This window comes from Cloeon dipterum, chromosome 2 (genome assembly GCF_949628265.1).
Source record: "Cloeon dipterum chromosome 2, ieCloDipt1.1, whole genome shotgun sequence".
NCBI classification, from domain to species: Eukaryota; Metazoa; Arthropoda; class Insecta; order Ephemeroptera; family Baetidae; genus Cloeon; species Cloeon dipterum.
Genome location: NC_088787.1, coordinates 26089702 through 26110036, shown reverse-complemented (window position 1 = coordinate 26110036; position 20335 = coordinate 26089702). Strand labels below are relative to the sequence as shown.

The 20335-nt window shown below is 40.0% G+C and overlaps 6 protein-coding genes across 9 annotated transcripts; 2 read left to right on the top strand and 4 right to left on the bottom strand.

Annotated features, from left to right (window-relative positions):
* Nucleotides 1-65: 65 nt before the first annotated feature.
* LOC135938000 (alpha-tocopherol transfer protein-like) lies at nucleotides 66-1442 on the bottom strand. Its single transcript, XM_065481467.1, has 6 exons — nucleotides 1050-1442; nucleotides 881-986; nucleotides 677-829; nucleotides 498-608; nucleotides 341-446; nucleotides 66-277 (listed from the first exon to the last, which is right to left on the bottom strand). Exons 1-6 carry the CDS (start codon nucleotides 1367-1369, stop codon nucleotides 126-128), a joined length of 948 nt encoding a protein of 315 aa, XP_065337539.1. The 5' UTR covers nucleotides 1370-1442; the 3' UTR covers nucleotides 66-125.
* Nucleotides 1443-2849: 1407 nt separating this feature from the next.
* LOC135936893 (G protein alpha q subunit-like) lies at nucleotides 2850-4990 on the top strand. The gene is made up of 8 exons (XM_065479900.1): nucleotides 2850-2993; nucleotides 3336-3694; nucleotides 3845-3999; nucleotides 4059-4187; nucleotides 4238-4367; nucleotides 4420-4573; nucleotides 4628-4735; nucleotides 4786-4990. Exons 2-8 carry the CDS (start codon nucleotides 3392-3394, stop codon nucleotides 4866-4868), a joined length of 1062 nt encoding a protein of 353 aa, XP_065335972.1. The 5' UTR covers nucleotides 2850-2993; nucleotides 3336-3391; the 3' UTR covers nucleotides 4869-4990.
* A 233-nt stretch (nucleotides 4991-5223) lies between these two features.
* LOC135937854 (zinc finger protein ztf-16) lies at nucleotides 5224-12104 on the bottom strand. Of its 2 annotated transcripts, none has more exons than XM_065481157.1 (3): nucleotides 11948-12104; nucleotides 10687-11426; nucleotides 5224-8810 (listed from the first exon to the last, which is right to left on the bottom strand). In XM_065481157.1, the coding sequence occupies exons 2-3, from the start codon at nucleotides 11399-11401 to the stop codon at nucleotides 8197-8199; spliced, it is 1329 nt and encodes a 442-aa protein (XP_065337229.1). In that variant the 5' UTR covers nucleotides 11402-11426; nucleotides 11948-12104; the 3' UTR covers nucleotides 5224-8196. The 2 variants fall into 2 exon arrangements, with proteins under 2 accessions (XP_065337229.1, XP_065337230.1); XM_065481158.1 differs by lacking the exon at nucleotides 11948-12104 and adding an exon at nucleotides 11679-11810.
* Nucleotides 12105-12162: 58 nt separating this feature from the next.
* LOC135937852 (protein HIRA) lies at nucleotides 12163-16608 on the top strand. 3 transcript variants are annotated; one of them, XM_065481153.1, is made up of 17 exons: nucleotides 12163-12340; nucleotides 12439-12501; nucleotides 12560-12670; nucleotides 12759-13025; nucleotides 13086-13246; nucleotides 13300-13467; nucleotides 13527-13808; nucleotides 13951-14219; nucleotides 14271-14564; nucleotides 14623-14962; nucleotides 15049-15164; nucleotides 15237-15520; nucleotides 15579-15675; nucleotides 15731-15874; nucleotides 15930-16078; nucleotides 16226-16320; nucleotides 16381-16608. In XM_065481153.1, exons 1-17 carry the CDS (start codon nucleotides 12304-12306, stop codon nucleotides 16498-16500), a joined length of 2997 nt encoding a protein of 998 aa, XP_065337225.1. In that variant the 5' UTR covers nucleotides 12163-12303; the 3' UTR covers nucleotides 16501-16608. The 3 variants fall into 3 exon arrangements, with proteins under 3 accessions (XP_065337225.1, XP_065337224.1, XP_065337223.1); XM_065481152.1 differs by having other exon boundaries at nucleotides 14614-14962; XM_065481151.1 differs by having other exon boundaries at nucleotides 14608-14962.
* Nucleotides 16609-17076: 468 nt separating this feature from the next.
* On the bottom strand, nucleotides 17077-18082 carry LOC135937856 (uncharacterized). Its single transcript, XM_065481160.1, has 4 exons — nucleotides 17899-18082; nucleotides 17653-17733; nucleotides 17319-17584; nucleotides 17077-17263 (listed from the first exon to the last, which is right to left on the bottom strand). The coding sequence occupies exons 1-4, from the start codon at nucleotides 17939-17941 to the stop codon at nucleotides 17123-17125; spliced, it is 531 nt and encodes a 176-aa protein (XP_065337232.1). The 5' UTR covers nucleotides 17942-18082; the 3' UTR covers nucleotides 17077-17122.
* A 341-nt stretch (nucleotides 18083-18423) lies between these two features.
* On the bottom strand, nucleotides 18424-20290 carry LOC135937855 (osteoclast-stimulating factor 1-like). The gene is made up of 5 exons (XM_065481159.1): nucleotides 19966-20290; nucleotides 19740-19806; nucleotides 19317-19481; nucleotides 19051-19262; nucleotides 18424-18972 (listed from the first exon to the last, which is right to left on the bottom strand). Exons 2-5 carry the CDS (start codon nucleotides 19792-19794, stop codon nucleotides 18727-18729), a joined length of 678 nt encoding a protein of 225 aa, XP_065337231.1. The 5' UTR covers nucleotides 19795-19806; nucleotides 19966-20290; the 3' UTR covers nucleotides 18424-18726.
* Nucleotides 20291-20335: the final 45 nt, after the last annotated feature.

The window sequence follows — 20335 nt, the reverse complement described above, 5'->3', positions numbered from 1 at the left end:
AACGTTATGACAGACCCAACATAGATCCCCATTGAGTGCGATTTGCTCATTAAAAACTAAAAGTATTTCCTCAACAATCACACAACATTTATTCTCTTATAACATAAAATGACGATTGAAGTAAATTAATCGACGTTCAATTGGCGGAAAGAGCCTTCAAGCCCAAAGATGTCTTGCGAGGTTTTCGGCTTGCCAGGTCGCTTCTTCTCGTCCACGCCACTTTTAGCATCTTTTATGTACCAGTCGTTGAACTCAAGCAACTGTTTCACGTAAGCCTCTGTAAATCCAATGCATTGAACAAATAAAGACATGTCGGTATCATACTTCAAATAAAACATACTATTTATATCTGCGATTGAACCTGCTTTGCCTCCATATTCGGTAGGCAGAAGTCGTTGCGGCACATTTTCATATAGTGATTCCATGTTCTTCCCATGCACAAAATTCTAAAAAAATATATGAAGCAACACAAACAAAATGATAAAAAATATTAATACCCTCTTTGCGATTTTTTCTTTAACAAAAGAGTTGAAAATGTTGTAAATCACATTAAAAAAGGTAGGCGTATTGATGAAGTTCTGACCCTTTGGGCGGATAGGGTAGCCCTCCTGAAATTAAAATATTCATAGAGTACAACGAAAAACCAAATTAATTACCGGGAATGCGCAACTCTCACCTCTGAACAAACAGTAACCTTCTTTACAAAACTCGGTGTCATTTGGGAAACGTGGCCCATTGACAAACTGCCCATGTCCATAACATTTACAATCCCGTTTATAACGGCTCGATCGTCGGTCCTGATCATCATGTCCATCATCATGAAATTGGCCTTTTTATTTTAATTAGCAAATTAAAAAACTTTAAAATATGTATTCCCTACCTTGAAGACATCCTCCATTTTAATCAAGTTTGGATCATTTTGTCCAGCACGAAGCAGACAAACCCTTCTTCCTAAATCGTCCGGTTCCGGTAAGGGAAAGTAAAATCTGGGGTCCAATAAAAATGTAAATCAAGTTGAAAAAGGCAAAATTATATAACGCTGGACTCACGCCAAGTCTAAAATTTCTGCCATCTTCTTCGACTTGAAATCCCGCTCGCCGAAAAACTCGGGCACCGCCGATTTAATCGTGAAATACATGTCTAGCTTTTCTTTGGTCCTTTCCAAGCTGAACTTGCACCCTCGGAGGAAGTTCACGATGGTCTGGTCGTCAAGGTCACCCTTGATGTGTGGCTGTTTCTTCAGCCAGTCCCTGATGGCTTGCACGTCGGCTGCCCTTCGTTTAGGGTCCTCGTTAAGGTTCTTGATCGCGCTTTCCAGAAGGTCAGGTGGCAGCTCGCGGATATTCAGCTCGTTGCTCTTGAGACCCATTTTTGGCAGCAAAACTGTTACGTAATTTAGGGCAGAAGCGGCCGATTGTAGCTTTTAACTCTCGGGACTTGTTGTTATATGAAAGCACGTGCGAGGTGTGGGTTAGGCTTTATATCTCTCGTTCAGATAAGTATAGGTGGCGATTTGAGATAACGAATGATACAGGGTCTGTACAGCAAACTAAAATAATAAGCGTGTCTGGTCTGAAAAAAGACCTACAAATATAATTTTACGCCACAGTGTACACGTGAATTTTGATAAGAAAGAATATGTTTCAAATTATCTACATGTTATGGATTTGGGAATTGTATTGAGAGAAAATTTCACTATACTATTCACAGAAATAGAAAAACCGAAACATCTAATATTTTAATAAAAAATGAAAATGTGAAATTATAAGAATCACCATTTCTGTACATTTAAAAAAACACAGAATTGTTAATTATATTATTAAATCTCAAATCAATAGCTAAATAACTTGCAACACAACGTACGGGAAAAGAGACTAAATATTTAGGTGAACGCGTTGAAATAATAATAATAATAATCTCTTTATATTGGAATATCAGCAAATTAGCTCGTTCAAATTGCTCCTAAAATTTCAAATCCAAACGAATAATTTTTTGTGTGATGTTATAATCAAATTAAGAAAAATCCTAAGATGAAACTGAAAATTTTAAGTTTTGAACAGACGGGAAAACAAAATTTAAACTAATTGTTGAGATATAAAAATTACTGAATTCACTGAACCAAAATGGTTTATTTTGTTGTTCGCATCTTCAACAATTGTTTCCTGGCCAAGCAAGCAATTGGAAATTTCAATTCGTTTTTATTTCTCCAAACAAGTCATATTATTTTACAAAAATTTAAAGTCAAGAAAATCACATTAGGAGAAATAAGGCATTTGTAGTGTTAGCGAACAACCTGCTGAAACTCGTAAATAGAATTCCCAGTTTCATCTTATGTTTGGAGTTTTTGTCATTTAATTTTTAACACCATAATAATTGGTCCAGGCATCCTTACATAAATATCAGCGCGAGAACGGGCAAGATAATAATTTAGATTGAAAGTGATTTTATTGCGGATCAGCAGAGCAACTATGCTCCACATCTCCCCACGTTCAGAACACAACAGATAAAAATACAAAACATTTTTTTATAACAGAGGGAATAAAGAAAATCAATCAGTCAGTTTAGTTTCATTTGAACATGTTTTTTAGGTTGAAAAAGCTTGTTTACTTAAACCAGCTTAGTGATGGTTATCCCGTAATCCGAATAAGTACAACACACAACTTGAAAAAAAATCAGCCTTGGGAACAGAGTGAGGGACGATGAGGGGAAATTTATTGTGCCAAAAATTCACGTGTTGCAAGGCTATGCAGGCTTTCACTGGAAGCCGTAGGAATTGCAGCGGGTGCACGATCCCATTACAACCGCCCTTAATCTGTCACAGGTGGGGTGCTTTCTAATTGAGTTGCAGACGGACGGAGTGCGGTCTTCCTCGGTGCTCAGTGCCAACGTTGCACTGGCTCTCACCGAACCTTTCCCCCGACCAGCCTGCAAGCTGAGGACGCAGTGACCGAAAGTGCCTTTCAACTCTCATCAAGTCTGGAACTTGCCAACGAGTGAGTTGACAAATTTAAATTTTTATTTCACCTTTCACAAACCGGAAATCCCAGAATGAAAGAATTGTAAATTATATTTTACCATTAGCATACATCTTGGTGTTAAAATCCTTTAAATAAAAATCTTAAAATTTTATCTAAAAAGTTTAGAAAGTGCGTTTTCCTTTTTTAATATGGGGGTGATGGATAATGAGCCGCAAAACAGCTAATTAACAGGCTAACGCCTGCTGGATGCTGAAGTTATGCAGCGCAGACTGTCACATATGTCGCGGGGGTTGCCTACTTTTGAATAAAGCAGGCGCTTCTCGTTCAATTCACGCTTCAATCATATCTCTTTTTCAGGAGTAATTTCAGCATCTGAAGTTCCGGGTGTCTGTTGAAAAAATCCAAAAGACACAATGGCGTGCTGTCTGTCCGAAGAAGCTAAGGAGCAGAAGAGAATAAACGCGGAAATTGAGAAGCAGCTGAAAAATGACAAGAGGAATGCGAGGAGGGAACTCAAACTGCTGCTTCTCGGATGCGGTGAGTCCGGAAAGTCGACCTTCATCAAGCAGATGAGAATTATCCACGGTTCCGGTTACTCGGACGAAGACAAGAAAAGCTTCACCAAGCTGATCTACCAGAACGTCTTCATGGCCATGCAATCCATGATCAAAGCCATGGGCATGCTCAGTATCGAATACGGAGACCCTGCTAGCCAGGTTCGTAAACCGAAGAATTTTGAACTTCCATATATTATTCTCATCTTTAATGTGGAAGCATTAAAAGATTGATTTCTGAATTTTTGTGGATACTTTCGATGCTATAAAACTAAATTAGTTAATATTTTTGTAAATTGCCCACTCTCGCAGGCAAAAGCTGACGAAATCATGGAAGAGGACTTTGAAACGGTCACCTCCTTCGAGGCTCCTTACTCTAACCACATTGAAGAGCTGTGGAAAGACACTGGCATCCAGGAGGCTTACAACAGACGTCGTGAATATCAGTTGACGGATTCAGCCTTATAGTGAGTTCAAAGCCTGATTCCTATAATATGTTATTCTACAAAATATTTGCTGTCAACAGCTACATGTCTGATCTAGAAAGAATCAAAGCCCCCGACTATCTGCCAACCGAGCAGGATATTTTGCGTGCTCGTCAGCCTACCACTGGAATTATCGAGTACCCATTCGATTTGGACTCCATCATCTTCCGGTAAATCCATAAAATATGTTAGTTCAAATAAAAATATTTTCGATAATTAGAATGGTAGACGTCGGCGGCCAGCGATCTGAAAGAAGAAAATGGATTCACTGTTTCGAGAACGTGACCTCAATCATTTTCTTGGCCGTGCTCAGTGAATACGACATGATCTTGTTCGAATCCGACAATGAGGTACATAAAAAAGATACATTTTCCACTTTTACTTTCACATTTCTTTTTTCAGAATCGTATGAACGAGTCCTTAGCTCTGTTCCGAACCATTATTACTTATCCTTGGTTTAACAACTCGTCGATCATTCTCTTCATGAACAAGAAGGATTTGTTGGAAGAGAAGATTATGTATTCCCATTTGATTGATTACTTCCCTGACTTTGATGGTAAGATCTGAGAATATTTCGGTCAAAGGTTCACTTACCATTACCGTATTTCAGGGCCGAAGCAGGACGACATTTCCGCCAAGAACTACATCTTGAAGAAATATTTGGCTGAGAATCCTGACCCTGAGAGAACTTGCTACTCTCACTTTACAACGGCCACAGGTAACACTTTCTAGCTTTCCTTGAATTTTTTGTTAATTCTAAATTTGCAGATACTGAGAACATCAAGCTTGTGTTCTGCGCTGTCAAAGATACCATCATGCAGAACGCCCTCAAAGAATTCAACTTGGCTTAAATTCTGCTTATCCTCGAGTTTTGTTTTGCTAATTTTCCCCTCATTTGATTAAAAATCACGTTATTCTCTCCTGCTTGATCTGTTTTTGTGAGCTGAAATGAATAAAACAGAACGAAAACAGAGGATTGAGTTTAATTTTCAATAAGCCCAATCAAGTCAAGGTGATCTGAACTGCGAGATATTGTATTCCACCTGAGTGTTCAAAATGCAACTGTCCCCTTCTAACCAACAATGAAAAATAAGATAAAAAATGTGTTCAATATAGGTAAAAAATCCATTTAAAAATTAGATGGGGAATTCCGATCAAAATACATAATGGAAGTGTGGTATTTTCAGCAGAAAAAATGCGCAGCAGTCTAAGCTCAATAAATATAATTTTATTACAGCTTGTATGACGAGAAGGCACATCTTTGCACTTGGTACTAACTGACCAACAAGACATAATTAATCATGCACATTTGAATTGTTTTGCGGTTTTGCTTATTTTTTAAATCGATCACATAGAAGAGCCAATTCTCCATGGAAACCAATGCCAGCAGCAGTTAGTATGGTCGCACAAAGGTTCTGTTTTTGTAACAATTTTGATAATTATATACCTACAACCTTGTATTCTAAAATATAGAATATTAATTTGATGCCCGTTTCACTTTTTTATAATCCATAAACTTGTAATAATCATATACCTAGTAACGCGATTACCTTTAATTCGATAGTAATTAAGCTATAGAGTAATAGATTCGTTTCAACAGTTTTTGGTCTTTTCAATTAATTCAGAGTGTGTGTGTGTGTGTGTGTTTCCATTGATTATTAATTCATAAAGGATAATAATTACATTCTTGCAATGTACATAATATTATAATTAATCAACAAATTAATTTCTACATCTCATTTTAGTATGTGTGTCCACGACGCTCGGAGAGGTGCAGTGTTTTATGTGTTTGTTTGAATGATTCGTTTTCTCTATCAATGTGCGGAAGTCAAAGTTTTTCCTTCCGGGCACAAATTTCAAATAGGAACAATAATGAAAAGAAACTGTCAATGACGCTTTGCTCACCAGTCGCATTTCCATAAAATTGGTAATTCCACAATAAAAAAGAGACGCGTTTAAATTTCTCCCACCACGTCTCTTTGAAATTTTGAGAAAACGTGGAGCGACTGGAATAAAAGAAATGTGGTGTGATTACAAATTCCAACATCTCGTCTCCTCTCTTTTACAGCTAAGCGTTACTCTGATGAAATCGCGTTTATGTAAATGGAATATTTCGAGACTACCGCAAAAGGGGAATGTGAATGGACAGTGCTGTGGTCGAAGCCTTTGCATGCTAAATTACATGTATCAAGTTCCACCCCTTTTCATGTGTTCGGAATCGAGTATTTGAATGCCTAAATAACACTTCTAGCGAAAATTTAGCTGTGAAAGACCAGCTCCATTAAATACCAGCTTCTTTAACAATTCCTACGTCAACAATTTTGGAGACCCGTTGATCCCAAAAACAAAAATATTACAATTAGAACAGCAGGAAGAGGCGAAAGAAATAAATTTCAGTCTTGAACAGAAAAGAAATGAATTCAGTTGGCTGCCATTGTCTGCCAAAAGACGGGTTCAGCGGGTCGGGAAAACGCCCGATCAATATGATCAATATTCAGGCCAAAGTCGATAACACAAAGGACTAATTCGCAACAACAATTTTTCATGGTATATATATAAATAACAAAAATAACAATCTGCAAGCCAGCCGCACAAAAATCGCTCATTCAGTTATAAGACAAAACATGTAAATTTCCTTCGAATATATATCTCTTTTTAACTTGCACATCACAACCGGGTGACAATTTCTGAATCTTCAACTGATCAAGTTGCCTAAAAATTAAGTCGTTCGATTTCTACGTCAGTGAATCACAAAGTTCAGTGATGATTCTCTATATCTCTCTCTCTACAGTTTGTCAATATGGCATTTTCCTTTGCACAAATCCGCAGCAATCAACGGAAATATGCAGGGCACAAGTCTCCCTCTCGTTATAGAAAACGAAAAGAAGGCTGACGCTGCATGCTAACCCACCCCTCGTTACTTTAAAGGTGCACTTTTTAATACTGACTTTAAGAGATACACTGCTACAGCTTCTCGCCTCCTGAACCGACGCAACACCATCGCTACTACCTTGCCACTTCTTTTTCGGTCAGGCAAAGCCACGTTTCTGGCTACTCTAGGTATAACTGTGATTACTTCTTTAGAATATAATTAGACTAGAGTTAGCATAGCGAGTTAAAAAGATTGGATCTGAAAGCGCGCGATTGGCTATGATTCGATAGATAGTGATCGAGTTAAATTTCCATGTGAGTGTGATTTGCAATATTTCGTGAAGCATTATTTTGTTTGTTGGTTGGTTGGTTTGTTCAACTTTACTTTTGAAGTATGATTCTAAATCCTGAACCGACTGTAAGAATAAGTCATAAAATATACTATGTCATCGTCAACGAATACGGCTGCATTTTTGTTTTCTTTCGCTATAGCTCGGCCGAAGTTTGTGTTCAGCGTTTTTAACGTTATATTCAAGTGTATCTCTAACCGTAGTAGAAGAATGTGTCACTGTACACCTTTTGGATTAACACTTTTCCTTGCTGATATGATATAAATATGCAGTATAATTAATTAATCGGAAAGTACCTACATAAATATTCATTGTATGCATCGTAGTTAATATAACTCTGCTTAAATTCACCTATGGTGCAGTGGTAGTAATTTTAATTACATGGATGAATCCACATACATGTCCTCTCTGTTCCTATAGTTTGCTACCTCTTGCTCCTTTATTTTTAAGCTAAAACAATAAACGTACGTACTTGTATTTCATATATAACCGTTATCAGTGAGGCACTGGAAGTTTTGTCATGCAAATATCTACTTTATGAAAGCGATTTCATTCTCAACTCTTGTCGTACTTTAGGGGCCTTCTTAACACCGAGCGACGCCTAGTTTGTAATATTTCAGTCAGTCCCTTTTGTTATATTAACACCAGAGCCCTTCATTGGTCACAAATGGTAATATGCAGAGAAGGAATGCTAAAATTTGAATATTAATTTCCCCTAACCAGGAGGCAGCACTGCGATCAGCGAATTATTCAAAATGCGTGAGGCAAAATAATAATAACAATATAGAATCGAATGAGCCAATTTAAAAGTTAACAAGTCTCAAACAAAAATTGAATTTCAAAAGCGTTTCTGACGAAAAACAACAACAAGGTATGATGACATCCGAAATCATACGTTAAACAACAGAATCTAGACTTCGCAAGCTGCCTCGTGAGAGTTTCAGCTACGAGTGACAAGTCATTGGTGCGTCTTGCTGAGCAAATGTGAGTTAAAATCGTAGATGTTTGAGCATTGCTCACCACAGATATTACATTTCCATGGGTTACTGTCGGAGTGGCAGCCCTTGTGCAGGAAGTATAGGGTCTGATCAGGAAACACAATTCCACAATGAACACATTGGCAGCAGCCGCCGCCGGGCATGCCACCCCTTGGGGGCTGCTCCAAGCACTGTGCCAGGGCGGAGGCCCGCCCCCGCCGCGGCGCTGACGACGCATCGTCGCGCAACAGCGACTTCAGCGGCGACACCTTGATCAGGGATAGCGCACTCTCTTGAAGCGGCTGACCGTTGCTATCCAACGACTGCCTCTCGGGGGTGGTGGTGGAGCCGCCCCCACCGCCGCCGCCCCCAGAGTCATCCTTAGGCTCCTGCTTGATGGGGATCAGGGAGATGGAGGGCGGCGCAAGCTCTGCCGACGCCGCCTGCTGCGCTGTGCTGGACGGAGTGTTCGAGTTGGACGACTGCGGCGAGGCGGACGGCGAGTTGGCAGTGCCATTGGTCGAGCCCGGCCGCTGCTGGCTCAGGTCCGCCGGCGGAGAGAAGCTGCCCCCAGAACTGTGGAATGACGAGCCACCTGCGCAGTAAAATATTTTAACGTTTCAGTGCACCAATGAAGAAAAATAATTCATGATTTGTTTAAGATATGAACATTTCATTACAATTTATTTTTAATATTGATCATATCATATAAACTGACTTTGTCAGAAGGCGGCAAAGTGAGAAGAAGCGGGTAACAGTTCTGGCAAAAAATATCAGACGCTTCTTGAGAAAACGATACCGAAATCGGCCGAAACGATATCGAAATTTTGGGGCGTATTTTACAGCCTGGTTTAGGGAAAACCCCCTTTGTAAAGGGGCGAGGCAATAGATGGACCCGTCAGTAGGCGTTAATCTGGCCTGAAAGCTCGCGTTATCAGCTTCAAAATAATACTTGATCGCTTTCGGGAACTCTACCTATAGGCTTCTCTGCTCTTCACAAAATAAATATCATGAGACTTGAAATCAACCGAATATGAAAATTTTATGCTCAATTGTATGTGTCACATAATGCTGAAATTTGAGGTAGAAAAAATTGCCAGTCAAAAATTGGGTGTTTGGCATTTCATGAACATGAGAAGTATTTCAAAACATCTAGTATAAAGTGAAATAAAAACCTTTGAGATAACTAGACGAAAGAATTTCACTTAAAAAATGCTGCAGATGCAATACGTCAAAAGTATCGATCGTCTACTGATGCTTTTTAAATTTACACAATCATTGATGAATTTTCAACTAGAATCTGACACTGACACAAAAATTTCCCCAACCCAATGGGATTTTGAAAATACATTTGGAATTATTATCTACTGGAATTCCCATTCCAGAATAAAAATCATGCCCTGAACCGATTCCACTGCATCGCGTATCATTTTGTAAACCAGTTTTGATAATTTTAAATTATTTATTATATAAACAACAGGCGCTGGAAAAAATCAAGCAATGAGCGACTTTTTAATTCATCTGGTTTTGGCACGCAAATGAAAGTATGACGCGACAAGTGTTTGAAATTCTCAGAACACGTGCGACTCGTGCAAGAGGTTTAAATACCGGTCGAACGGGTTGCGCCATTTGTCCTTCCAATGTCAAAACATTCAAAACTACCAAGCCATAACCAAAACAGTAAAACAACCTTTCGGCGTGCTTCCATTGTGTGGTTGGTTTTGTTGAACAGCATGCTTTTGGCAAGAGAGCGCTTTCATTCTTTCATTGCATTAGAAGATTAAAAAAAAAACAGGAATAAACGAAACAATTATTGATGTAAATAAACAAGTTCATACTAAAATCTTCCTGATCAATCATCAGTTAAGTCAGCTTTAGGGCATGTAAGAAAAGAAAATTTTTGGATTGACAGTAACAATTTTTCCCAGAATGAATTTACAATAATAGCTACTCCTATGAGTTGCCCAGAGTTAATCAATCGTAAAGAAAATGATGAAGTACTGCTGATGCCGTCTGGGAGGCAGAAACAGCCAATGTACAGAACAGAAAATCTAATCCCCCCAATAAGGAATTATTTTTTCTTTCAAATACATTATTTTTGTTGCTTAGCAATTATTGCTACTGATTTTCCAATAGAATTAAAATCTATTCTGCCTGGTTGTTAATTGATTTCAAAATTTAGAAAATGTATATTCATGCTTCCCAATCACTGGCTAAACAAATTGTTTTTTACTTCACGATATTACTAGCATCTCTGCTTATGGAATAACGTGTCACAAACCTTTGTCATTACGAAACAACTTTAGAGCCTTTAATGGCAAAAAATTCCACTGAACATACTATTGCTTGGGCTCTTATGTTCTAGGATTTCACAAGTTTGTTTTCACTTAAGTAGTGACAGCCAAGGGAAAATTCCTCACACAAGAATTATTCAAATGACATATATAACATTGTAAGAAAAAATCCTTTACCTGCGGGTGCCATGGAAATCTCGACATGCGGTGCAAGGAAGTGCGGTGGAATCATCTGCAGGGGCGACGTGGAGTCCTGCGAGCGGTCCACGTCACCCGAATCAAAGCGCAGCCCTGGATTGGTGAGGCCGGGTGGCGTGGCCGGGTTGTCCAGGTCGATGCCGTGCCGGTTGAAGAAGTGCACCCTGAGACTCTTCATGGAGGTGGCCCTGTAGGTGCAGAGAGGGCATGTCTTGACCACGTCGTTGTGGCCAACGTGCTCGTTCTGGAAGTGGGCCCGCATGGCGATCTGCCGCTGGAAGCCCTTGTTGCAGATGGGACAGTGGTACGGCAGCGACTTGGTGTGCGTCGTGAAGTGCTCCATCAGGTGGTCCTTGCGGAAGAAGCGCTTCTGGCACACGCGGCACTCGTAAGGCTTGACCCCAGTGTGTCGCATCTTGTGCCGCCGCATGTTCGCTCCATTTGAGAACTTCATGTTGCACACGTCGCACTCGAACATCTTGTTGTTGCCGGTGCCACCGTTGCCGGCTCCGTTGGTCATCGAGCCGCCATCCGTGCCGCTGTGGTTGCCGGCTGCGTCGTCGCCGGCCTTATGGCCGCCTGGCGACGACTGCCGCTCGCTTTCCTCCTCCAGTCCGGTGCCTGAACCGCCTGCTGCCTCCTCAGCACTTGAGCCACTGTCGTCGGCACCCAAGTGTCGGTCCGGCTCTGTCATGGCATTCTCTCAAGCCGTTATTTTCCTGCAGATTATAAACAAGTTGTTATAAGATGTTATAAATTAAATCGCTGGAGAAGCGGCAAATCCCTAAAAGTTATTTTGTTCAACATTTAAAAATAAACTTATCAAAGAATAACACGATAAATAAACTGAAAAAGAGACACTCGAAAATTGTAGCTTAAAGGAACACTGAATATTTCAAATACAATTTTTACGAAATATAAATTATTTGGAAAGGGCCAGAAATATGACATTAATTTTCGGCCAAACCCACTTGGTTGTGTCTATTCCGAAGCGATCGAAAAAATTCTACCCGGCATAGCTAACAGCACAGAGCTGGCGCGGCAAATGAAACCCTTCCCTTCAAGGACAACAGGGCACCACTTGACCCGCACGCCCTACATATACTTGTCGTTAATGTATATTTCGTTGCCCAAAGCCAGCAGTCCGTGCATGCATAAGGCGGTCTGACGTGGTACTACAAAAGGCGCTGGGCCAGTAAATAAACAAAGGCAACGTGGCCGAACCGTCGGCCCGACTTACGGAAATGAGCAGAACGCGTGTCCAACTAACAGGCCGACCTCTCACTGCGTTGCTGGCCGAAAATTTTCGTGCGGTGGGCCATAAAATCGATGCAAAATAAGCTTGCCCGGTGGCAGATTGTTCCATTTACTCTGCCATCTTATAAAAAACAAATGAAGGCGCGACCGCAGCTGACGCAGAAATGAGACGCGCTGCCTAGAGTTTAACTGCGGGAATCAAACGGGATTGCTGAGCTTGACAGTGAGGGAAGCACTGGTCAGGAGGGAGGGCACTGCCACTGCCGGTCCTTGTGAAGTCAGTGAAGTGTCCAGCGGCGTCCGAACGGAACCACCACTTTGGACGCATCTCTTTGCAAGATGAAGTTGCTGAAGCCGGCATGGGTCACCCACGAGGGTATTTACCAGTCTTGCTTTTCGAATAACCTGCCTCAACTTGTTATAAATACGCGTGCACCCGGTTTGTTTTGATGCTGATTTCTTGTTGATTTCCAGGGCGTCCCATCTTCTCTGTGGACATTCATCCAGATGGGTCTCGTTTTGCAACAGGAGGACAAGGTTTGCTTATTTTTTTGGAAAATTGCTTTAATTTCCTAGCAAACACTTACTAATTTAGGTGATGATTGCGGTCGTGTTGTTATCTGGAATATGGCCCCAGTCCTTTCAGCAGAGGTTGAGAAAGACGAAAACGTTCCAAAACTTTTGTGCCAAATGGACAACCACTTGGGTATAGTATTTAATTATTTGATCCGATACAAACATATATATAATTGTCTGATTTATCGATGTACCTTAAAGAAAAAATTAATTTTCAGCCTGTGTTAATTGTGTCCGGTGGAGCGTTTCTGGCCGGTATCTTGCCTCTTGTGGAGACGATAAAACGATACTGATCTGGCAGCATTCTGGTTCTGGCGGCACGGTATTTGGAGGAATCTCTACCGCTGAGTCATGGCGGTGTGTCGCCACCCTCAGATCCCACTCAGGGGATGTATTAGACTTGGCTTGGGCCCCGCACGACGCATGGCTTGCTTCTTGTAGCGTTGACAATTCTGTCATAATTTGGAACGCGCTCAATTTCCCTGGTAACTAGTTAATACACAAGAACGATAAGTGCAACTTAAAATTATTGTTTCCTGTTCCAGAGGTTGTGACAGTTTTAAGGGCACACAGTGGCTTGGTAAAAGGAGTTGTTTGGGACCCCATTGGAAAGTTTCTCGCATCTCAGTCAGATGATAAGACACTTAAAATATGGCGGACAAACGACTGGAAGCAGGAAACGTCCATTACAGAGCCTTTTAAAGAGGTACAATAAAAGAGGATAGGACATCACAAATTCTAATTTTTTTATAAATTTAGTGTGGAGGAACAACGCATGTTCTTCGCATGGGCTGGAGTCCTGACGGGCAATACCTGGTGTCTGCCCATGCAATGAATGGTGGCGGTCCAACAGCACAAATCATTGAGCGAGAAGGTTGGGTCACTGACAAAGATTTTGTCGGACACCGGAAAGCCATAACTTCTGTTGTTAGTACTTTGTTTGCTAGGGAAACTGGCCAATATGTTAATGTATTAAATTTTCACAGAGGTTCAACAACAACATCATGCTCAAGTCACTGCCGCACTCCAACAAGCCCCAGCAATATTGTTGCTGCGCTATTGGCTCCCGAGACCGGTCTATTTCAGTCTGGTTGACGGCCCTGAAAAGACCATTGGTTATCATAAAAGACCTTTTCAATGATTCTGTTCTTGACCTGACCTGGTGCACCAGTGGCCACATTCTCATGGCTTGTTCCTGGGACGGGACTGTGGCGTGCGTCGAATTTGAGGAAACAGAAATTGGAAAAGCCCTCAGCGCGAGTGAAAAAGTATTTTAAATATTTAAATTATTTGGTTAAAATATTCATTTAATTTTTCCATCAATCAACAAGAATGCACCCACTTCCTTCACTCGATTTGTTATTTATTTATTTATTCTGATGTGACAGTTAATACAAATTTAAATTTCAGAAAGCACTTCATGAGCGGATATATGGAAAGTCTTTAACAGTGCCAAACTCGCTTACTTCAAATACAATAGTTGAGACTCCAGAACTTCTGGCAGTAAGAGAAGCGCAGAGAAAACAACTAAATTCAACACCTACCAAAGTTAACTCTGTAAGCAAGCCCAACTTAACTGCTACTACAATGCGAGGTCCGAGTAAGCAAATTGAAACTCGAACGTCTGACGGGAAAAGAAGAATCACTCCAATGTTCATCCCAACTGTTGTTGATAATGGGTAAGGCACAGCTTTTTCTTGCCAACCTGATTTTGTACTTGTGTTTTTTAGGGAAGCGCCACAGCCCTTCAGTTCATCTACACAGCCAACGTTTAGCAGTTCAACAGAGACAAAGAGCAAAATAGTCATCGAGAAAAGAGAGGACATAATCGCACCTAACGTGAGCAAGCCGGCCAATCCAAAACCTCAGTCGCAAGAACTTATAAGCAGCTCAATGGAAGTCGACAAATCGCCACCCAATGTTACTGCACCGAAGAGTAGCGTGACTCCCGAAAAAGTCAATGGTGTGGCTGCTGAGAGTTTGGACCAGCCAGCTCCCCTGACTTCTAAAATCGACAAATCAAAGTGATTAATTCAAATAGTTAACGTGACGTCATCATCTAAATAGTTTCAGTTCGTCTAGCCAACCAAAGTCAGAGGAACCCCCAAAACACGAGGAAAAGCCCAAGGATAAAGAAAAAGAGGAAAAGAAAACAGAGGAGAAGGTGGAAAAAGCTCAAGCAATTCCTGTGCAAGAAAAGGTGCCTGATGTGAAAACCAAAACAGGCAAAAGGAGGGGCAGGCCTCCTCTTTCAGAAAGGGTGGACCGCCTTGAGAAGACTGAAAAATCAGTAGCGACTCCCGCGCCTGCCCAACCAGTTCAAACGCCTGCAGTGCATTCTCCAGCCAAGCAAGTGACTGTTGTGGCTGAAAACGAGCTCAAACTCCCCATTTTAAGCATTGATAAGACTTTAAATGTTCAGGTGAGCAAAATCTTGGAAATAAACCAAATTATTGAACAGCTCAAATTTTTCACTTAGAGACTTATACTTTCAATTCATGTTTGCAGATTCCTGGGTGTCCAGGAAAAGTTCTCACAGTAGAAAATGCAGCTTTAGCAAGTCCATTCGGACCGCTCAACCTTGTAAAGTGTTACTTCAACAACAAAAGCGTTAACACCAAAGGGTACATATAATTTTATATATATATATATATCGTCAATCCTCTAACTTACAAGTTGTGTTTTATAAATTCAAGAGGTGATTGGGAAGCTGTGCTTAGCAGCAAGGCTGTGGCAGCTGGTTGCAACGCTTTCCTCTGTGCCGTTTGCTGCGAAGACTGCACCCTGCAAGTGTTTGAGACCATGTATGGCAGGAGACCACTTCCACCGTTGCAGCTGACAAGCAGGCCTTCGAGACTCATTGTCAGCAGGGGACATGTGTTTGTGCTGACAGTGAAAGGGATGTTGAGTGTTTGGGACGTTCCTGCCAGGAAAGCAGTGCTTGTTGATGAGTCTGTTGCTCACCTGCTGGACAAGAATGGTACATCCAAAGTTCCTAATGTTGTTTTTTTACTCGTACTACAAACAAATTTTTGTAGTGTCCGTGGTTGGCTGTCAAGTATTGGAGAGTGGAAGTCCTGCGCTAACTTTGTCCTCAGGAAAATTATACCTTTTCTGCAGTGAACTGAAAAACTGGTATGATTATTGTTGCTATTAATAGACATCCTCTTTTGAACGATCTGCATTTTAGGACACTTCTTGGAGACGGGCGTGACCCAGTTCAGCAAAGCTCAAGTCATCTTTTATACGCAACAGCTGTAACGCAGTCTGGAAATGTTTCCGCCTCGCCTCTTCCACCTCTTACTGCCTTGCAGGCGGCATGCAAAGGCCATTTGTATGACTATTGAAAAATATTTTTACTCGATTTTTGCCTAATATAATTTTTGCAGCCGTTCCAAAGTGCCAACTGCTTCTGGTCCAGCCTCAAGCTGCACTCTTACCTTCTTGGAACAGCAAATGGCATGCAGCAGATTGTTGCAGTCACCCAGAGATTACCACCTCTGGCTATCAGCTCTTGTTAGATTTTTGGTCCATGAAGGCAAGTTTTTACTGTCCACACTACTAATCTTTTTTTATAATATCGCCCAACGTTATTTTACTCATGCCTAACTATTGAAACATGTTACAAATTTAGTGCGCAATGGTGCTATGTAAATTTTAATAATTTGATTCACTTGACGTCCAGGAATGGAGACCCGATTGCGGTTGATATGTGATGAGCTATTAGGCCCAGCCCATTCCCGAGCGGTGTCAAGCAAGTCATGGGACGACAAAATTCTTGTAAGGAATACTTTGATATAATCCTCTAAGAGCCTGATAATGATCCTTATGTTTCGACAGGGATTGTCAAAACACGACCTTCTACGAGAAACTCTCATTGTTGTAGCCACCAATCTGAGCTTGCAGAGGCTATATTCAGAGTACAACGATTTGCTTGAAAGCGCTCTCACAAGCAAGTAATCTATCAATTTTTATCAGCGGCTACATTAGTCCAACTTCGTTTTGGATAAACGATCACCATTTAACTGTGTATCATTCATAAAGTCAGTTTTCTAATTAATTTAAGAATGTGATGTTATTGCAATACAGATTTACCCAATACTACTTACGTTACCAGATCATTCTACAAATTAGTCATTTGAGTTAGATGAACATTTTTTGGCAAGATTAAGTGGCCCTTCAGTGGGTTGGGTCCCTGTGCGGCCTGGTGCGCCCATGTTATCTGTTTGCGGTGTTATTGGGTTTCAGCATTCGTGCTAGTACAGTGCGCGCCCTTCCCCATCCCCGGACAGGGATAAGAAAGCAAAAAAAAAAAAAAGAAAAAACTTATTGATAAAAGTGATTTGGAATTGATTTGAGCACTTTAAATTCAACATTTAATTAATTTATTTTAAGTCTAAAGCGTTTAAGGTCTTCTGGAACATTGATAATGTTCAGACGGTGAACTAACAGTTACACTGTCCTAAAAATGGGGGTTTGTATGCAACAAATCATAACGTTATTTAGTTTCTGGATTTAAATATGACAACGATCGCATTTCTTACTGTAAATTATTTTAATTCACACGACAATTTCGCAACAGCTACAGTTTTCCGCTCAACTTGAGTTTCCTAAGCTTCTCCTGAACATAATTTTCGGCGTCAAATTCATGAGCTTCATCTACTTTTTTTATTAATCCATCTTGGAACTCCTTCTCTTTCTTAGTTTCTCTTCGGAACCGGAGCTGAAACGTATAAAGAAGTAAATAAAAGTGGGACTTTTACATTCTCACGCATTACTTTTGCCCATTCAAATTTCATCCTTTTCCTCAACTTCTTCCTCTTGTGTTTCTTCATCTTGTGCCTCCTTATAACAATAAGTCTTGCAGCTTGAATTTCATCCTTCTCAGTGCCGGGAGTCGAAATGGGAACTAACGGCACACTGACAGGCAAATTTTTGGGCACAACGGGCGTTCGGTAAATCGGGATAAGCAAGTCTGTCAGAGATGGTGGAGGCATTTTCCACGCTTGTGGTTGTCTGCTCGAAACTGAAGACGCATTGCTGTCTGTAATCCCAATTGTAGTTTTTAATATAAAATTATTCTATTAACAAAAGTCCGCAAAATATCATTACATTGTTTGTTTACTATTGGTGAGCACGCACAAATATGCTCCGCTGGTGCAGTCGTCCCAACAACAGCTTTTGCTGAGCTTCCTGGAAAATATTTACCTTTTAACTTAGAAATTCAACTGTGCATGATTAACGATAATTTGGGAAATGTTTGATTTTCATATTACATAAAAGTTTTCCCTCGTAGTTAAATTTAAAAAAGATTTACCACAAAGGCAGGTGTTCAAATCAAAATCATGTTCAACTCACGTGCAAGGAGAAGCCCGATTCGATTGCCAATTATTCTCAACATAGCTTCTTCAGCTATGTAACATTACTTAATATACAGAGAATTTTGTGAAAATTAGTTAGAGTTTGCTAATTTGCTTGTTTTTCCCGTGGAGCATCACAATCACTCGCTCCAGGCTGCCGGCCGATCATGCGAACATATGATCAGCTATGACCCACACACCATTTAAGAAATGTGCCAACAGATGGCACGGTAACGTCTCAAATTCAAATTTAAGAGACAAATTTTATTATGCGATGTCAAAATTTATAGCATATGATTTAAAAATATAATTTGATTTTTGCATTATTTTTCGTAAAATTGTAATAAAATTGCTGGACTTTATTTTTTGGTGTATTTTAATTGGTTTTAATCACATAAAATTCTTGGACAATGATATAAAATTATATTTAAAAAAAAGCTAAATTTTACTTGGAACATCGTTGGAACATATTTTGCACAATAAAACCATTTTTAAATGATGTACTGAAAATAAAAGTTGGGAGTGATCTCTTCCACTATTTTCTTTTTTATTTACAAATTTTCTCTCTTAATCATTATTATTAACTATTTTGGTTCCACACCAAACAAAAAATATATCACACAAAAGCTTATTTTCCAAAAATATTTTATCTTTAGCAATATAATGGTACAAATAGTTTATTGCACATTTTACTCCATGTAATTTAATTAACCAATTTATAACCACTTATAAAAATTTATATCTATTCATAAATTAATCAGCAATTTTCAATTTTGCTAAAGCGCAACCAATAATAATGCATGCGCAGTTATGGAATTATTTATTATCAGTCAGATATTTCCTCATCCTCATATTCGTCTGGAGTGTAGTTAAAAGATGTTTTTGAACCCTGGCGGCACAGAAGTTTGCTCTGAATTGCCGATTTAATTGCAGATGACGCGGCTAGATCCTGGGGTAAAAGCTCGTCTGAATTTCTTACACTGGCGTCTGCTCCTGACTCCAAAAGCAAGTTGACAACCTCCAGGTGTCCTCGTGATGCGGATGCGTGTAATGGAGTGTCCCCAAGCCGGTTCTGTTGTAAAATTAAAATCATTTTTTTAGTTTTCAAAAATTTGTAAACTGAAAAAATACAAATAAGTAGAACACACACCTGTGCGTCCAAGGCTTGGCCAGAGAGATTTAGAAGCTCCTGAACGCACTCGATTTGTCCAGAGTGGCAGGCCCAAAACAGGGCTGTGTTGCCTGCGTGGTCGAGACTTGTTGCCGAGACACCTTCAGAAATACACTGTTTCAGGTAGCTAATATTTCCTCGTCGAGCTGCGTCGTGCAGGGGATAAAGGACTTCTTCAGTGCATGTTTCCACTAAAATTTAGTTAATTCAACCTTCACTTATTCCAGGATTTTATTTTAACTTACCATAGTTGCTGGGTATTAACCCAATATTTGATCCACACTTTGCTTTCCACCAGTTAGGATCAGTGATTTGGTCAAAGACGTAGAGGACGTCACCCTCTTGGAATGTCAATTCATCGGCACTTTGCGCTGTGTAAGCATACAGGGCCCGCACGACCTTGATTTTTCCTGTATTATAAAAGAAAACAAGATAAAAAATTGGTTGGATTTGGCTGCATCTAAATTAGGTGTTATTAGAGGCTGGTATTCACAGCAGACACGCCTAATTTTGACAATGTTCGATAATATCCAGATATAATACAAATTTGGAAAAATGTTATATTTGAACCATTATCAAATTAGGTGCGAATTTTGGGGCTGCTTGATTTTTATCTTATTCTATTCTAAGGCTTAAAAGGAAATGGTATTTAACACTCATTTTTCCACCTGGTTTTGGTGCAATTTTTGGAGCACTAGGAGTTCGCTCTAAGTGTGATGCCATATTGTGTTTCTTCTGAAAATTGAATTTCATAATTTAAGATAACATTTAAATCTGTCTTGTTAATGCAGTAAAACTGTCAAACGAAATTAAAAAAGAACCTAAAAAGTTGTTAATATTTTAATTATAAGAACAATATTAAAATTTATATTTATTTTGTTTGTAAATTGATACCTGAGCTGGGAAAATTGGTTGCAACTTGAAAATTACCACCCTTCTCACTCCAGAGCAGCTTGTGTTTATATTGGTTAAACTTTTTCAAGACCAAGCCCAGTTTTGTTGTAGCCACAAAATGTGTGATTTCCGGCTAAGATAACGCTGACACCAGGCTACCATAAGGGTATTGAGGTTTAATGCGCCCAGCTATCCGGTTTCAATAGACCAAGTCGTAAAACTTTTAGATTCCTTAATTCTGTAGCATTGGCATTGCAACACTTTTTTGGCTTTGACAATCTACAAGACACAAGTAGTCATCTTTCTATTCGACATCGCACGTCACTTAAACTTGGAGATTTAAGATTTCGCGCCACGAAAATTAAAAGAT

Excerpts from the sequence above, each read along its gene's own strand:
- LOC135937854 (XM_065481157.1), bottom strand. The coding sequence starts at position 11,401 with ATGACAGAGCCGGACCGACACTTGGGTGCCGACGACAGTGGCTCAAGT. Across the intron at positions 8,811-10,686 it reads GATTTCCATGGCACCCGCAG|GTGGCTCGTCATTCCACAGT; the intron begins GTAAAGGATTTT and ends TTTACTGCGCAG.
- LOC135937852 (XM_065481151.1), top strand. The coding sequence starts at position 12,304 with ATGAAGTTGCTGAAGCCGGCATGGGTCACCCACGAGG. Across the intron at positions 12,502-12,559 it reads TTTTGCAACAGGAGGACAAG|GTGATGATTGCGGTCGTGTT; the intron begins GTTTGCTTATTT and ends TTACTAATTTAG. Across the intron at positions 12,671-12,758 it reads CCAAATGGACAACCACTTGG|CCTGTGTTAATTGTGTCCGG; the intron begins GTATAGTATTTA and ends ATTAATTTTCAG.
- LOC135938000 (XM_065481467.1), bottom strand. The coding sequence starts at position 1,369 with ATGGGTCTCAAGAGCAACGAGCTGAATATCCGCGAGCTGCCACCTGAC. Across the intron at positions 830-880 it reads AAATGGAGGATGTCTTCAAG|GCCAATTTCATGATGATGGA; the intron begins GTAGGGAATACA and ends TAAAATAAAAAG. Across the intron at positions 278-340 it reads TTCAATCGCAGATATAAATA|AGGCTTACGTGAAACAGTTG; the intron begins GTATGTTTTATT and ends TTGGATTTACAG.
- LOC135937855 (XM_065481159.1), bottom strand. The coding sequence starts at position 19,794 with ATGGCATCACACTTAGAGCGAACTCCTAGTGCTCCAAAAATTGCACCA. Across the intron at positions 19,482-19,739 it reads AAAAATTGCACCAAAACCAG|GAAAAATCAAGGTCGTGCGG; the intron begins GTGGAAAAATGA and ends TTTATAATACAG. Across the intron at positions 18,973-19,050 it reads GCCAAGCCTTGGACGCACAG|AACCGGCTTGGGGACACTCC; the intron begins GTGTGTGTTCTA and ends ATTTTACAACAG.
- LOC135937856 (XM_065481160.1), bottom strand. The coding sequence starts at position 17,941 with ATGTTGAGAATAATTGGCAATCGAATCGGGCTTCTCCTTGCAC. Across the intron at positions 17,734-17,898 it reads AATCGGGCTTCTCCTTGCAC|GAAGCTCAGCAAAAGCTGTT; the intron begins GTGAGTTGAACA and ends AATATTTTCCAG. Across the intron at positions 17,264-17,318 it reads TGAAATTTGAATGGGCAAAA|CTCCGGTTCCGAAGAGAAAC; the intron begins GTAATGCGTGAG and ends TATACGTTTCAG.
- LOC135936893 (XM_065479900.1), top strand. The coding sequence starts at position 3,392 with ATGGCGTGCTGTCTGTCCGAAGAAGCTAAGGAGCAGAAGAGAATAAAC. Across the intron at positions 4,188-4,237 it reads TTGGACTCCATCATCTTCCG|AATGGTAGACGTCGGCGGCC; the intron begins GTAAATCCATAA and ends TTCGATAATTAG. Across the intron at positions 4,736-4,785 it reads TCACTTTACAACGGCCACAG|ATACTGAGAACATCAAGCTT; the intron begins GTAACACTTTCT and ends CTAAATTTGCAG.